Source organism: Amphibalanus amphitrite, unplaced genomic scaffold (genome assembly GCF_019059575.1).
Source record: "Amphibalanus amphitrite isolate SeventyFive unplaced genomic scaffold, NRLGWU_Aamphi_draft 000056F_arrow, whole genome shotgun sequence".
Classification (NCBI taxonomy): Eukaryota; Metazoa; Arthropoda; class Thecostraca; order Balanomorpha; family Balanidae; genus Amphibalanus; species Amphibalanus amphitrite.
In genome coordinates, this window is record NW_024881552.1 from 75,512 (window position 1) to 92,317 (window position 16,806).

Here is a 16,806-nt window from a genome sequence, read left to right on the forward strand (position 1 = left end):
TGCTGATCCGCCCCAAAATGCTTATTCGACCCTAATATCTGAATCTGGCACCTAATTGCTTCCACACAGCCTAAAGTTGCCAGATCGTCTAGTTGAACTCCGTATTTGCTGTTTGCTGATTCAGCACCAAAACCAGAACATCCAGCACCTATTTTATTCCACATTTGCCTACCTAATTCGCGTAATCTTCCTGATTTTATGTATCCTAACAATCATGAACGTTGCATTCGGTGGTGTCAAGTGCCATTTTCGCCAGTGGAGATAATGATTAATGCCATTTCTAGCCAAAAGAGAATCACTAGCCAGCTATGGTGCAGCATAGCAAGACGCTCCTATACCAGCCCGCTATGTAGAGATTATTGCACCCTCAGCCATTTTAACGTGAAAAGTTTGGATCCGTCACTTCCAGCCAGGCTCTCAGGTCATAAACTGGAGTAAAGCAAAATGTCAACTCTGAACAGACATGCCACGCAACCGGCCCTCTTTTCAATATTATTAGCTTTCTGCAATCATCGTCTGACTCCATCTCGATCAAACGCAGCATCCGGTTTCTACAGGGGCGTTTGACTGACCGGCCACACAATAACCAAAAACAAAATCAAAGCTTCATGCACACATAAGTAAGAAACGGATGAAAAAGGCACAACCACGGCACAACTCTGCGCGGTAAACAACGGACAATGTCCCACGCAAGATCCCGCGTTTCTTCAGCGGCCTTGAACGGAATGAAAACATTACATTTCTTTTTTGGAGCTATTTGATGACGTCAAAAAATACAATACCCGTTGTAATGGTCAAAATCGAGACAATTACTCACAAAAATGTTTCCCTTTGAGCATTGCAAATAAATAATTTAAAATATTTAAATGACATTGTTTTTTTCAAACAAATCAATATTATTTGCTTACTTAAACGTCATATACAATGCTGAGATCACTACGGGGCTGTCTTAGAGTGTAGCTGCACTGGCAACCTTTAGGCTAGACTCCAGGGGTCATTATACCAGAACAACATGATTCTACCAGCCAGTAGTTCATTTTTCTACTAGATTGGTGCTACGCTCAGCATTTAGGTGCCAGATTCAGAAAAAAGAGTAAGGCGTACCGATGAATAGGTGCCAGAAACAGCTAATTAAGGTCATTTTCCATGATTGGTGCTGGTATCCACCAAATAGGTGCTGAGGACCAATTTTGGGGCGAGTCAGCTTTTAGGTGCCAGAAATAGCTTTTCTGGGACGCAATTAAATGGCGTCCGTTAAGAACATGTGCATCTGTGTGTATCCAACAAACACATCGCTGAGTAAAGATCCGGGATCCGGAGAAAGATGAAAAGGTTGAGGAAATAATCGAAAAAAAGACAATAGCAATCATCATACAAGAAAAAAAATTATTTGAAGGACTTATCATCCATGCAAATAATATCAGTGTATGACAGTATGACTAATTGACTAGTCATTTCCTAGTCAATTAGGAAATGACTATGAACTATTAACTGCGATCACCGGCCGGCCACTCCTATCCATCGACAGAATTTCGGTAGTAAACTTATAATGGGTCAGGGGAAAAGAGCAAACAAAGCAATCGTTAAGACATACAACAAAGCACTTTCCAATGGACTCTGAAGATCAATGTCATGTCAATTGACCAGCCACCACTACTCGCCTGGGTCGTTTTATCTGTCACCAACACCGTCAATGTCACTGGGACCTTCCCGACACCACGCCACGAGCCACGCGCGCGCTGCGGTCGCCGCGGCTTAGAAGCACCCGGCGAAATCCTCTGACGGATGGCCCGATACCGACCGCTAATACCGGCCAGCGACAACAACGCCATTGTCGGCACGTCGCACCAACGCCGCGCCACGGACCCCAAACCGGACGTGACGTCGGAACGTAAAGCGATGAGGCGTTGTTCGTGAGGACGGGTGAGCAGACGTTAAGGACGTGACAGATGCGTCCTTTGGAGCCGCACGCAGCGGCCGCTGTTCCTGCGACAGGATCAATGTAAATTGGTCGGGACAATACCGATAATCCGGCTGATGGGTGGTCATCTGTACGATTCACCACTCGCTGCAGGATGAGCCCCGATATTACAATACCCGACATGTCACGGAACATTACGCATTCAGGTGAGGAGACGTGAAGAAACTCGATAGCCCGAAGATGAGCTTCGGGAGGACGGTCGAAGACTGGTCTTTGCATGCTCAGAGTTCGAATTTCGATGTTCACTTTCTCCGGTATTCACTCGGAGTGTCCACGGTATCCAAGTCGTTTGTCGATACCTGACGAAAACAGTTTGAACATCGCCCTTTAGCATCGCATAACACACAATGGAAACCCACAGCTGCAAGGCCCTCATCAAAGGGCGCCACTCCCAGTGCGCAATTACCATCCCACGCAGGCGGGAGTCCTTTGAAAGCGGCTGGCGCGAGCCATTCACGGCGCCTGGCAGGTCCGACACAGCGTGCCGTATGCAGCTCCATTAGGTGCCAATGGAGATACGACTGCCGCGCGGGCAATCTCGCACTATCAGTGTGCGGCAGCGACGCCATTCAGCGATCGCCACCGCAATGGCCCGACCGCGCCGACAATATGTTCGGCAATATCTGGCCAACAATCGGCCGCCGACGCCTTATTCGGCGGCCGGTGATAGAGATAGCAGATTGCCTAATTAGGCATGGAACATTGAATCACCGATGGCCATAGTTCACATGCAAACTGACCGAAAACACGGACGTTTCTTCTGGATGAATGGCGCTGAGCACTATCTAAAATGTCATCTACCCGCAGTGCCCATACAGCGTGTCTAATACGATGGAGACGCCATCAAACGCACCTTCAAATGGAGCAAACGTTTAGCTGGGACACACCGCGTGCCCATTTAGTCCACGGCAACTGGCTGTAGAACACCGAGCACGGATCCAAAACCGACCTCGGGCATTAGTGACTGTTCGACCACCTTGGACAGAAGTGCAGCTCGTCAGGGCTGGCCGGGGCTCGCCCACACAGCTCGTCTCGCGCCCCATGGCACCTCGGCACAGTCGCGCGCCCCGCTGCCGGTGTCGGGGTGCGCGGGCGTCGTGTGCCGCGTGTTGCACAATCCCACACGTGATGTCGGCGATAGGGGCGGCCACGTGGCGAAATCCGCCGCCGATGCCGGATACCGCGCGATGGCCGACCCACGCAGAGGCCAGGAGCCCTGGGGGCTGCGCAGCTGACAGCGCCGCCACTCCGGATATAGCTACAGAGAGGCTGGCAGCATCCGGCTGCCCAGTGTTGAAATAGGAACACGACTGCAACGTCTAGCATAAGCAACTGATGTCCCGGTTGATATATTATTCCTGGATGAGAATTTCGAGGAGGAAGAACAAAAGTGGCAAAACCGCTGATTCCTTTACATTCTCCGTACCACAGGCGTTGTGATTTGTTGAAAATAAATCAAATGAGGAATTCATCGCATCAAACTGTGGGTCTGGAATCAGCATGAAGATCAGCGTAGGGAATTGGGCAGCGGCAAAGTGAGAAGCATATCGAGTAAGCTGGCACCTATCAGAGGCCTTTTGAATCTTGCTGTGTGCGACCAATGCCCATTTCTTGGGGCGATACTGACCTGAATTTGTGAGTGAAACATGGGCGTGTCCAGGAGGAGGCAGAGCGTTAGCAGTCCGAAAAGATGTGGAGACAAAAGCGATACAGACCTGTTTCGAACATGCAACACACTAACACACGCCACATTTTAATCAAGATAGAGGTGCACACATCCGTCTCGCACAAAATATCGCCCAAGTAACTATCACGTTCAATTTTACAGGCAAGGCATCTCTGGCTTATCAAGGGTGTGACCTATAGTACATACTCCGCAAGGAAAGGGCAACAAGGATAGGCATTAAAGATAGCTTCAGGCACACACCTCTGTATACAGAGGTGTATGCTTCAGGGCATTAAGAGGCAGAGTACTCCTTTAAACCTCGTCCCAGCTTCCAGAGTGATAAGCTTTTACTAAAACAAACATAAACGGAGTAATAAGTAAGAGAAAGCCCGAATGAAGAAAAAAACTGAGCTAATAGCACGATGGAGGGTCAGAGCAGGTGTTGCTGAAGAAACACTGCCGCCATTCAGTGAATTTCGTATCTATCTCCCAGCATGTTTGCTACGACTTGAGGGCACGTCGACTGCGGTGTCACGCACCTTCCTACGTCTCGTGTCACTCGTTGCAATTAACGGAGACGACTGACCTTATCTGGCGCAAAACTACACCAAACTTACGTCCACAGCATTAGATACCAATATAACAAGCTAATGAGTGTTTTATGTGAGCGTTTAGTTTGTTCAACAAAAAAAGTTTCGATGTTTTTCATTTGTCACACCGATATGCCATCAAATCCTGGGGTAGGAAAACTACGACACTGCCTTGTTACAAACAGCTAGAATGCATCGCAAATGTTCAATGCTTTACGAGAACGAAAAAAAAAACGAAAAAAACGAAAAAAGTCTACAAACGTTTCAAACAACAGTTAGACGGCAAAGGGACCATAACATATTTGCATTTTTAAGTACAGTTGCAAATATATTACGACTGAAAGGAGGATACAAGGTCTGAATCAGACTCTGTAGAGGCGATGATGCCGAGCCTCAGCTAACGGTCACACTTTGGCGAACGGTTGTTCACTGTCAGCTTTGGTGTCGTGCGCCACAAAATTAGCCGGGTCTGATCAGGCATTGGGTGTCCTATGATCATAATTTAAAGGAAATAGTTCACTTTCACGAAATTATTTTTTTTGCAATGGATTTATGATTTTTTATGTTCAAAATGATCAGCAAAGAAAATAAAACCTATTTATAACAAAATATTATTTTCTATATTTTGATATAGGAAGAACTTTTCAGTTTCTGTAAGGCACACGCGATCCAGTATGAAAAGAGCATGGGTCCCGAAAATTCTTCAGAAACTAGAGAAATTATCGCGGCCACCGGCATTTGGGCGATCTGCTGCTGCTGAATGTCCTTATTGATCAGTACGAGAATTTCTCTAGAGTTCTCGTAGATAATTTCTCTAGTTTCTGAAGAATTTTCGGTACCCATGCTCTTTTCATACTGGAATGCAATATATGCAAGGCACACATCCTCAACGCAAGACACCTTTTTCGGGACGAGAAATAGAATATCTTTGCCTAGGGTGATCGTTGGGCTGTAAAAGCTCCTGATTTATGCTCGTCTCAGCCCAGGCTACGGAACTGCTATTCCAGTTCAAAACCCATGTTAAAAAGTGAACTATTTCCTTTAAGGTTACGCGGGATCTATCCGCCTCGGGCAATTCGTCAGGTATTTTCGATTTTGGCGAGCGCCAGGTAGTTTACGTGAAAATTTAAACCCATCGGCCGCAGGCTAAAAACGGGTACAGTGAGGAACTGTACCTTTTTCATTCATCCTGAGAGCAAAATTCATTTGGCAAAATAAGTAGTTATCGGGATGATGATGATGCTGATTTGGAGGCTTAGGCCGCCTGAACTGCGGTAGTCTTCGGTGCTATAAAGTGACCGGAAATGTCGGACGAGACAAGTCCGTAAGTAAGCAAAAATAAGCTCAGTCTACCAATCAGCAGCGGAATGCGAGTAATGCTCTATTTCGCAGCTCTTCGGAAGGATCACGGGCTAGGTACTCCATCTGCACATACCTACCCGTATCCAGCGCCTGATTTCGAAGGATTTTAAACGTTTCGGGTGCGTTCGAGCAAAGAGTTTATCGGCTTTGATACGCCGAAACTCGCTTCGTTTGACGGACAGTAGGTAGAACGTATCTAATTTTACGCCGCAAGAAACGTTAAATGAACGCCTTGCATTACAAGTGCACATCAACTCACGAGCACTTAACCGTGCTGTCGAAATAGCTCGCAATGCTAATGAATCTTGCGCACTTGACATGAAACACATGAATTATTAGATAGGCAGCGAGGGCAGCAACACGAACCAAGAACAACGGCACACATGCAGTTGCATTTCCAATACGCTTCCTGCAACAGTGGACTCTGCTGCCAGGGGAGCAACAACGATCTGAAATGTGTTTCTTCCATTTATTGTATCACTTCTATTGAGTGAACCCAAAAGGACCACTACTATCGACACACCACGCTAATGCCCCAAAGTTCTGGCATAGATAAAAGTAGATAAAAGATCTACTGTTATCTATGGTTCTGGCTTTACATAAAATGAGTCGATTTCCGTTTCAGCAATTCGTTTCGTCCCTCGTCTTACTCAAACCGCCAAGCCATGGCCGGAAAGCTGCCTATGCCAGAGGTGGAAGCACATACTTTTCTATCTGGCTGTAGAACGCTTTCGCTGTGAATAACTATACGAAATCGTCCACGGATGGCTGAAGAACCCACAGGCCACAGAGTTGACAAGCTGATACGAATCAAAATGGTCGTAACGCGGCTAAACTTTAACCTCAGTTACCTATTATATGGGGCACAATACACATCCCACTGTCAAATGACAGTCACCTATGATATTCCTTCTTCCCTTTGCCGGAACGTAAAAAGAGTGCAATTTTTATGACACATTGAGGTTCAGCGCTGTTTGGCCGCCCCAGGACCAAGCCAGAGCTCCAGCGTGAGCGGCAGCATCTGACCCACGACTGGAGATCAGTCTGAAAGTCTATAGAACTCAGTTTGAAAGGTCTACCATTGCAGGGGCCCACACTACCCTGAAAGACCCTCAAAGCAATCTCAGAGGGCCCTATTCTCGTGCGACGTCACCGGGAAGCTTCTCAGGGGGCCCACACCGGCCTCTGCGAGTCACTTGCTAGAAGGGACTTTGGTGCTCAGTGGGCCCACAGGGGTCCGGGAACCCACGGCCCCTCATGATCTCCAGCCCTGATCCGACCCGTCCTGGGCCATCCGGATCACTCCACACGACAGTAGCAAACGAACGTGAAAAGGTTCGACAAGCAAAATAGAAGCATGGCTTTCAGCCAAAGCAATGTTGACTCTGACTGCGGCTGGAACTGTCGCCTTCGACCGAATTCGACTCAGACTCCCGTAGTCCTGTTCGTTGCCATTCTTGGTGATTCTCATCATGGTCACATCGAGTATCTGCCATGTGAATAGGAGGCCTAGGAAGGCGAACCATCTCTCCTATTCTGACGAGGTGGTCATGCATCACTAGGGAGTGGAAGTGAAGGTTTTCCCGAAAAGTCTGCATCTTCTGGTAGAGCTATGCCGTCTCTCGACCCACAGCTCGTCCATATTGACACTATCGGCCCTCGTCCGAATGCCAAAGTGGAAAACAATTTGACGAGGCCCTAAAACTGTGATTATGACAGCACAGCCACATGTTTGAGGCATACATACCAACAAGGGAAAGCAAGCAGCGCTGCATTACAAATGTGCTCTCATGTGTATACACTATACCATCACCTAAAATGCACTGCAACAAAAAAAAAACACATGCCAACTCCATATGATATTACTTGAAGCTTTTAGAAGAGGGTTATCTTATCTTGTGACTGAGTACCTAGGTAGGTACCTACCTATTGGTCAGCTGGTGGTGGGTTCTAAAAGGTTCCTTATGGTTCAGCTGTTTTCATATAGCTGGTAGGTACCCATGCCTTATAATCATTGGTCTATGCAGTATTTGCCCATATATCAAAAGGTATGATATCAAAAGACATTTCAATGAAAGTGCTGTTATCAGCTTTGCAATTTGTTCAAAAGGTGCTAGATTGCTCAAAAACAGTCAATGCATACCCAAGCCCATATGCTATTACCTAGCTAATAAAGGGAACAATGATCAAGCCTCTCCTTGTCATAAAATGATGACTGAAGATTTGTGAGCCTAAGGATCCTGATCCTTGCACTGCTGACAGAGCAGAGCACAGCATACAGGAGTCATACGTGATTCATTCATAACATTTGTGCATGCTCTCAAAAACATCACATCTCCATTTCATAGATTATCACTGCAGACTAAACAACCAATAACATCATGAAACTGGGCTGCTATTCAGCAATTGACTTTGCTGAATGGATAGCTTGGTAAAATCAAATACATACCTACCTAGGTATACTTTTACAAAAGTTTTTGTAAAAATAATTGAATAAAATGATTCATTTTAGCCAGAATATCTGCTATGAAAGATAGATACCAAGGAGGAAAACTGAGTAAACGTAGAAGACTAAAACAATTCTATAGTATCAGAGATTAAAAGGAAATTGGCGAGAAAAGTGTATGAAATAACAATAACACTGCATTTATATTTCACCCAGCAATGTGGTTCTTACAAAGCCTTTGCAAGAAGAGAAAGTTTACTTAGATGATGCTGATGTTGTTGCTTGCTTTGGAAGTCAGTTCAGTGACATAATCAGTATCATTTTTCATGCAATACAGTAATTTTAGCCAATGATAGGCAAAACTTGATCTTAATAAGCCTCAATATACAAATTTGTTAGAGAGGTTCTTAGAGCAGGATCGTGATGTATGTGGAGCGCATCATACACGCATACTTGAATTTTATGCTTTCAAAAGAGAACCTACCTTTTTCATGATTCCAGTCTTTCTCTTGGAAAATGTAGTGTATCTTCTTAGCTTGTTGTCGATGAACTCCATCTTAATCTTCACCCTGCCCTTGGTTTTCTTCACCACTGGCGAGGCATCCGATATCTTTGGCTGGCCCTCAGTCGGCGACACTGATGTTTGGGGTATTGAGAATTTGTCCGATATGGAGCCATCATCATCAGATGATGGCATCTCACACTGTCTCTGGTCAGAGAACCCTGCATCTTGGGCAGTTCTTTTCAAGGGGTTGCTGCCTGGAACCACATAACCATGGCTGGCCCCCGCAACAGTCTGAATTCCACTGGATACCACTGGCATACCCATTGGGGAGGTTGGTGCGAGTCTCAGAAGACCTGGTATATTGGACACACTCGAACTTGAGGATGTCAAGTTGTGGTAGAACTCCGAACTTGGATTCACAGGAAAGTTCAGCGAGTAATGTTGTGAATCTTGGCCGTTACCATCTCCACTCGAATTCTGCATTGCTTTACTCACTCACTTTTTTCCCGGCAGGGAAACGCACGTTGCACTGTCTTTACACCTTCCACCGGACATTTGCAATGATTTACAAATATGGATGTGGATAACCAAAACAAACAATCCAATTCTCCCGCACGAGCACGAAAGAAGAGCGTCCAACCCCCACCGAGACAAATAAGGAAAGTGACTCTTGATTTGGCGAACGAGCACCCTCGGCTCGTAAAAGTAGTGCTGGCGGAGGCAACTATTTTATTCAAACGAAGGCGCTGTGGGAAGAAATGAGCATACTTCATCATCAAGAATAAATTTATCTATGTGTAAGCTATAATTTGTAATTTCTAGCCATCGAAAAATATAGCCATTCAAGTTTATTGGAAGTCTGCCACACGTGTGACGTCATCGCAGTCTACGCTATGCCCCGCCCTCAACAGCTGATCCGACTCGGAAGATCAGCTGTGACGTACCGTAAACCGGGGTGAGTTGATATGGGGTGGTGAGTTGATATAAATTGCTCGAAAAATGTTAAAATGTGTGCTGCTCATCCACTTGTAAACCAATTTTTAGTTTTATTTTTCTGTGAAGTGAAGCAACCAATAAGTGATGCATATAGCTGAGAAAGGCATGCATGTGGTGCAGTGCCTTCTTAACACATTACTTTTTTCAAAGTCCTTTTTTTCTTCTGATTTTGAAACTAAGGAAAAGTCCCCACCCTACAGCAAAGACGGTGGATATTCATGAAACAACATGCACTGGGAAAGAAACTACCATCAATTTACTGTTGATCCCAGGTAGTTCTGGGTTTCACCTATAACAAAGCTTTTTTATAATTTTAAGAAAAGTGACAGGTGGTGAGTTGATATGCCATCAGGTGGTGAGTTGATATGCATGATAAAAGCTGATACCAGGCTGGTAGCAGGGGCGTCGCCGACGGGGGGGTCGGGGGGGTCGTGACCCCCCCACTCTTGAAAACTGGGGGTGTCGACCCCCCCCACTTTTTGCGATGCTGAGTATGCTTTTTTAGCTTTTATGTCAGTGAAGCAGGCGTCAGCAACACCAACAAATACATCAGATTCAAAATCGCTTCAAGAGCTCCCTAAAGCCAATTAGCCAATTACCTAAAGGTCAATTAGCTGTGGGCGGGGAACACCAGCACAACAATGTTTTTAAGTAGCCCCCATCCTAGTATACCTTTTTATCCCTCAAAGGATTGGACGCGCCAAAACTGCCCCGAGCGTTCGTCTGATCGTTTTAAAAAATTGTCGCAGTCGATTCGTCGGATCAGTACCTAACTACAAAACTACAAACTAGCCTCAGCCCCATGGCTACCGTCACAACTAGCTGTACAGTGCACATGTAGGGGAAAGGGAGTCAGATGGAACCGTCTCGGGCTTTCGCAAAGAAGTCGCGCAAAAAGGAGCCGATTGCAACAAAACTTCCGGTGCGCTCGAGTTAATCGCCTACTTAAAATAAATTGATATCCCTGATTCAAATAAAGATGACCTTAGTTCACTTTTCATAACGTGCTTATAATTGATAGGGTAGTTTTTGGAGCTGATTTTGAACTTAGCCCCATCTGAACATTTAAGAAGTAGTTGTGTTGCTTATTCATATAACATGCTAGGAAGCAATCGGTGGTGGTCATCCACTATTAGGTACTGGTCGATCTGACCTGACCTGATCTACCCCAAATGCATGGGGTCATCATCTTCGTTCAAAACTAAGATAGGTAACATTCGTAATCAGAACCTCGAAAAACCATCACAACTTACATTCATTAAGTTCTAGCAGGTCCCGAGTTTCTCTACTTATTGGCGATGACCTTAGTCCTGAGATGACCCGAAAACTTGTAAATGGGTATCATCGGCTTTCTCTCGTCACGGGCAGCATGCTCTTTTTTCCGCAAACCTGTAGATCGATCAGGGGTCGAAAGCATGCCTCAGCGTTAGTTTAGTATACGCTATACGTTAGCGACTGGGAAACCACCAATAGAAGCGCTACAGTGAAGCAGAAAACTATTCGATAGCTCTTTTAACGCTCTTTCGCTAGCTTCGCGTTAGATTTCATTTCAGGTCTATGTTTGGCCCATAAGAAGGCAAACAGCTAACTGGACAGATTCTGCCGAAACATCTGCTTTGCAATAACTTTCGATTCCGTGAATTTGTATGGTATGTACATATGTTGTCTTGTCACCACCGTCTTGATCTCTTTGAGACGCGTCACATGAGTTAAAATTTGACCATTCAGAATTAACGTTAAAACGACCTCAGGTCAACGTTATGTCCTGATCGAAAAAGGACCTCCTGCTGCATATGAATGGATCCGTGTTGTTGAGCTGAACAGTGATCACCTTCCAGGTGCTGTCATCGCTCTACCGCGTCTTCGTCAAAAGTTGTAGAAAAAAAATGCTGGTGGCCATCGATGGACATTTCCACTAATGACCTTTCGAGTCATCACTCGCCATAAGTTGCACCCTGTCCCTGGCAATGATGAGCTGATTTGTCATGGCTCCAAAGATATTTTGCGTTTCTGACGAACTTTTTCAAAGCAGGAGGCATTCGTTGGAGGTGAGCTATGGCTAGTTTGAGCATAATTATGAATATTATGATGGTAGAAAATGACCTTATGCTCATGATACAATGAAATTTTCGTGCTTTTTCTAATTCGTGCTTTCGTGCTTTTTCTAATTTCTCATTATTTTCTAATGATGAGGTCACGTATTTCACCTGCCTTCAGATCATAGATGTAAATCCTCAGTTAGAATCATGAATTGCTGACACGTAGGGGAGGACCGTACAAGAGTACGCACCTAATGCATTTTGTCGTCTCACGCCGTTCGGTTTTGGTTTACGGCTACGATCAGTATATCCCGATAAAGCCTGATCATTTGTCCACAAACTGTCATGACCACAGCGGCCTACGTCCAATTTAAAGCGTGACCGTAAGCAATTTTCTAACACCCTGCATTTGCGTACTCTTGCCCGATAGGCAGTACAAGAGAACGCACTTCGTGCGGGTGGAGTACGCACTACGTGTATGCATTCCTACTCGCTGGAATCAATGCATTCATGGAAGTAATTAAACTATTGTTATCTTTATTGCCACAGCCACTAAAACGGTCACTCTTAACAGAGTCGAGGCGCCACGCTGTGGTCGTGCAAATGCCCCCTGGTCTACCAGAAACAGTGATGCTCTTCGTGGTTTCCCCAACTGTTCGGCGTCCCCCCGAGTGTCATCCACCTTGTTGGCCAATCCCGTGAATCTGCTGAGGGGTTGCGCGCCTGATGCTCTAAGTTGATTAATGCAACACAACCACGCACTCGGAAAACTGCGTACTCTTGTCCGCCACGGCAATGCGTACTCATGGCCGACACATACGGTAGACACAAAGCGGGCTGAGAGCTGGCGCCACAGTCGTCGCGTAAACAATTGGGACTTGACACACACACCAGATTCCCCGTGGTATCTTGATAGGAAAAAATGAAAATTCTATTGCCGCTCCCTGAGGAAGGTCACACCTTTTCCTGCACCCCAAAAAGTCTAAAAGCGATGTGAAAAACACGTCTAAGCCTCTAAAAAAGACAAGTGAACCCGTAGCGCGCCCACCTTCCACCATCGAAGCCGCGTGAGAGACAGCTTCCTGAGGACTCGAGATGACGCTGATGAGGCGTTGCTAAGCAACCGAAACAGCTGCTGCGTACTCTTGTCGCCTGCGTCCTCTTACCCGCCCTTACCCTATAACCCCATACATTAGGTACCTATACAGTGTACCAAATTTCGAAGTTATGGGAGAAAAGCTACAAGAATGGCGAGAGGGGAAAGTTTTTATAGAGGTATACCGTATAACTGAACTTGACATGGCGACCTGACCTTAAGTGACCAGTGATAATTTTTACGCAAGTGATGTAGGTAGGTATACCTACCTAATAGGTTATACCAAATTTGGCGGCGCTGCGCGCCGATTTGTTACACACGCACACACACACATACGCACGCACAAAACTGGGAAGCGTGGAAAAAAAACACCCCTACCCATCGGATGAAGACTAGAAACCCGACCCCCCCCCCCCCCACTCAAAAATCCGTGGCGACGCCCCTGGCTGGTAGGCATGCAAATTAGCATGAAATATGGGTCTGCAGGTAAGACAAAGTCAATTAGACCAACTCTTCTCCTTTTCTTTCCCCACATCATTCCATCAACCCCAAAAGCTTTAGTTTTTTTCTGAATGGTTGAGACGAGGCCTGTTAGTATCACTGATGTTAGTTGTCGGACTTTCGTCCCCGTCTTGAGTTGAGATGTTAGTTTCACAACGTTTCAGCCAGTAGCTTCTCCGGCCGTAGTCAAGCCTGCCTCGATAGTGGAGTGGTTACAACCGTGGACCATCACCGGGGAAACCCGAGTTCGATTCCCGCTGACTACAGGAGCTTTCGAACTGTTTGACGCGTACGGCGCAACGCCACCAACATCCAGGTCCTTGAGGGTCAAAGAACACCTGACGAGTGACGACGGCCGGAGAGTAACTGGCCGAAACGTTATGAAACTGAATCTCAACTCAAGACGGGGACGAAGGTCCGACAACTAACATCAGTAACCCCAAAGTTTTTTTTTCTGTGGACATACCTAACATGCAAAAGGCACAGCACAGCTCCCTGTCAAGTCTCAAGATGGCTCCCTACAAGCTACAAAGGAACACTATAGAACACCTATATTACATACAGATTAAAAAAAACTGTTATATTTATTCGTAGTTTCGAAAATGACAGAACTGTCATTTCTGTATGGCTAACAGCGCGGGAATTCTGATCTCGTGAAACTGATTAGTTTTCCTGCTTGGCAGTTGCCAACCGAGAATGAGAGGCAAAATGAAATGGAACAAACAATATAAAGAAATTGACTGGTGTTTAGCCCTCGCCCGTATTCGTGTTTTGCCAGCGTTTAACGTATGGGGGGGGGGGGGGGTCCGTTGGAATCCCATCGTCGTTTGGCCCCTGGTGGAGCTAGAGCTTCGCGGAAAAAATGAGCGTGTTGCCCGAGACGCGAGGAAGCCGATGATAACCAACTTGGTCATTGGTTAACCTTCCAGGCCAGGTCAATTACCCAGAAGTCGGGAAAATAGGGGGTTATTTGAAGTTCGTAAAGCGAGTTTATTATTTTTTGGCTGTTGCTGATCGCGAATGTCATGTTAGTTTTGCTCACAGATGTCTTCGTACATTTAGGCCAGGTCAGGTCAGGTCAGGTCAACCAGTAGGTGTCCTGCCGGCTATCCATAGGGAGTGTCAAGTGTCAGCTACCACTGACGGTGTCGTAACATGTTACGAAGGCACTAAAACTACTTCATAAATGATCAAATGCATGTTAAATTCGAAATCGGCCCGAAAAAAACTACCCTAGAAACATGTAAAACTCCAAAAAGTGAACCGAGGTCACCAAAGGTCAATGACCTGACCTGACCTTCAGGTGACCTTGACAGTTGACACCCAAAATACTGCGTGGGACCAACATCATTTACATGTTTGGACGTTACAATCACAAAAAGACTGGAAATGCGCGGATAATGTGAGCCGACTACGCCAAATTGCGATTCCGGCCAAGCATGGTCTCGGGAATCAGGTCACAAGTCAAAAACCATTTGAGTCAGTCATGAAATCTTTAGAACATGTGTAAAATTGATAAACTCGAGAGGTACTGAAAGTTTCGTCGTGATCGGCCGCTTTTTGCGCGAGTTATGTGCGAAAAGCCGAGGTGGTCCGTTCGCCCGCCTATAAGTGCGAGGGTTAATTTTGGCTTTTGATGCCGAATTCTGTTTTATGTCGCTTAGAATACAGTCCGAATTAGATTCGCTTCACTTCACTTCATTAATATTTTGTTGACTACCAGTCAACAAAAGCTCAGAAGTATATGTATTCTTTCATTTCAATCCATTATTTCTGTCAGAGGCATATCAACCTTGACCCGCAACTGACAATGTGTTTTAATTACAAGAAAATACACTTGTAATTCCAAAATATATTGCCAGTTTTGATACCGTTGGCTTGAGGACACGTGACTAGCCAAGTTCAGAATGTTCTAAGTAAAACTAAGTATCATAAAGCGAAAAAATGATGCTGCTAAAATCAAGCCATTTTGATCGCGCTGTGTTGGACATGATTGCGTTTTCATGAATGTGAGGTCTGCTGCCAAACTACTAGCATTTTTCTAATGGTTTCTTTCAGGATGTGTTCTCTCATCCTTTTTTTAAACACTGGCATTTTATCAACTCACCTCTGAGCTTCTTTAGCCGAGAAATTTTGAAAAATCCAAAATCATATCAACTCACCCCCTGTGGGGTGGTGAGTTGATATGAACTTTGGCGTTTTAAAAAAGGGGCTTAATATATACATTTTTTATTCATTTTTGCTGATTGCCTCCCCAAGGCATGTGCCATGAAACTGGCACAAAAAGAATTCCGTAAATGAATGTGGCTTTTAACGAAATCTAGAATAACCTCAAAATCCATATCAACTCACCCCGGTTTACGGTATCAGGCACGTGCACCGTCCGTAATTTTCACGAGCATACCGAGTCGCCGGAAAACCGAAGGGGTTGGCGGCGGAATATTGAAGAATGAGAAGGAACTAAACGTAAGGTGTTAAAACTCCGTGGGCTCCACAAACAACTTCCGGTCCCGGCCGAAGTACGGAAGTAGGTAACTACCTACTGCAAAATGTATATGTGCAAAATCCCCTCACCGTTTGACCGTTGACGTTTCATCCATAATTAGCCCTATGGGCGTTGCATGGAAAGAATGGGACCAAAAGTCGGCAGTGCCCCCCCCCCCTTAATTGAAGGTGTTCCGCCGCTACTGGTTTCACCCCTCAGCGGCCAGCGATGTACAGGGTGTCCCATAAGTTCCTTCTCACCTAAATTTTTCTTTTAGAGGCTCTCTTATTTAAAGCCATGCTTAATTTATTTTGTAACTGAGCTTTTGGGGTTGCCATGGCAACTGTGAATGTGCTCCACGGTAACTAATTCGTCTAGACAAAATATTTTTTGCCAGAGAGTTCACTTCCTGTGGAGACGGCTTACGCCGCAACATAGAGGTCTCCGATACGGGAACGTCTCGGTATTTAGTCCGCACTGGGCCATTCACGACGGTTGAGGGTGATTGAGGCCATCCAGTATGTAGCCAATGTCTGTCGCTAACTGCGACGCACAGTCAACAAGTGACGCCGATGATTTGTCGGGAGTCAATCGCTGCAAGTTTATGCTCTTTTTTGTCAGCTTTCACGAGTGAGCCATGTGGCCAAAACTGTGTGGCGCCAAAATGGCCGTCAAAAAGGTCTTAGCGTTAGAAAGTTGGTAAACAGGCTTTTCAGGATGCATTACCAGCTGTCTAAGAGTATCATTTCGGGGTACCTAACTCAAGGTGACTTAAGCTCTACTTACCGGAGGGCTCAAAACAGTCAAAAACGTCTTAAAATGGCCAAACATGTGTTTCGTAATGCCTGAGGCTAAAAAAACTGGAGGGCCGATGACATCAATGTGGTCACCTGGACTACCTAGTCCGTGCTCGAGATAAAACACCGGTCCAAACCCCAAAACGGTCCCATATGGGCGACGGAAAAGGCTTTTATGTCATCCCGCTTTATTCCTATGCAAAAGGCCAGGGTCACGGTAATGTGGGGTAATATGCGTCCAGACACTGATCACGTTGCGATTGATACTCCAGAAACAGTCTTGGGACGCAGAATGCTTCTCCAAGAAGATCTAGTAGGAGTTTCAGCTTTCTAGCTTAACTC

The 16,806-nt window shown here is 45.7% G+C and overlaps 1 protein-coding gene across 1 annotated transcript in view; it reads right to left on the reverse strand.

The window, feature by feature from the left end:
* The window catches only part of LOC122378220 (serum response factor-like), a 57,957-nt gene extending 48,755 nt beyond the window's left edge, over window positions 1-9,202 (reverse strand). The window contains exon 1 of the mRNA XM_043359038.1: window positions 8,530-9,202. Within this exon, the coding sequence (XP_043214973.1) occupies window positions 8,530-9,033 (504 nt within the window). The 5' untranslated portion in view covers window positions 9,034-9,202. The remainder of the gene's footprint in view (window positions 1-8,529) is intronic.
* Window positions 9,203-16,806: the final 7,604 nt, after the last annotated feature.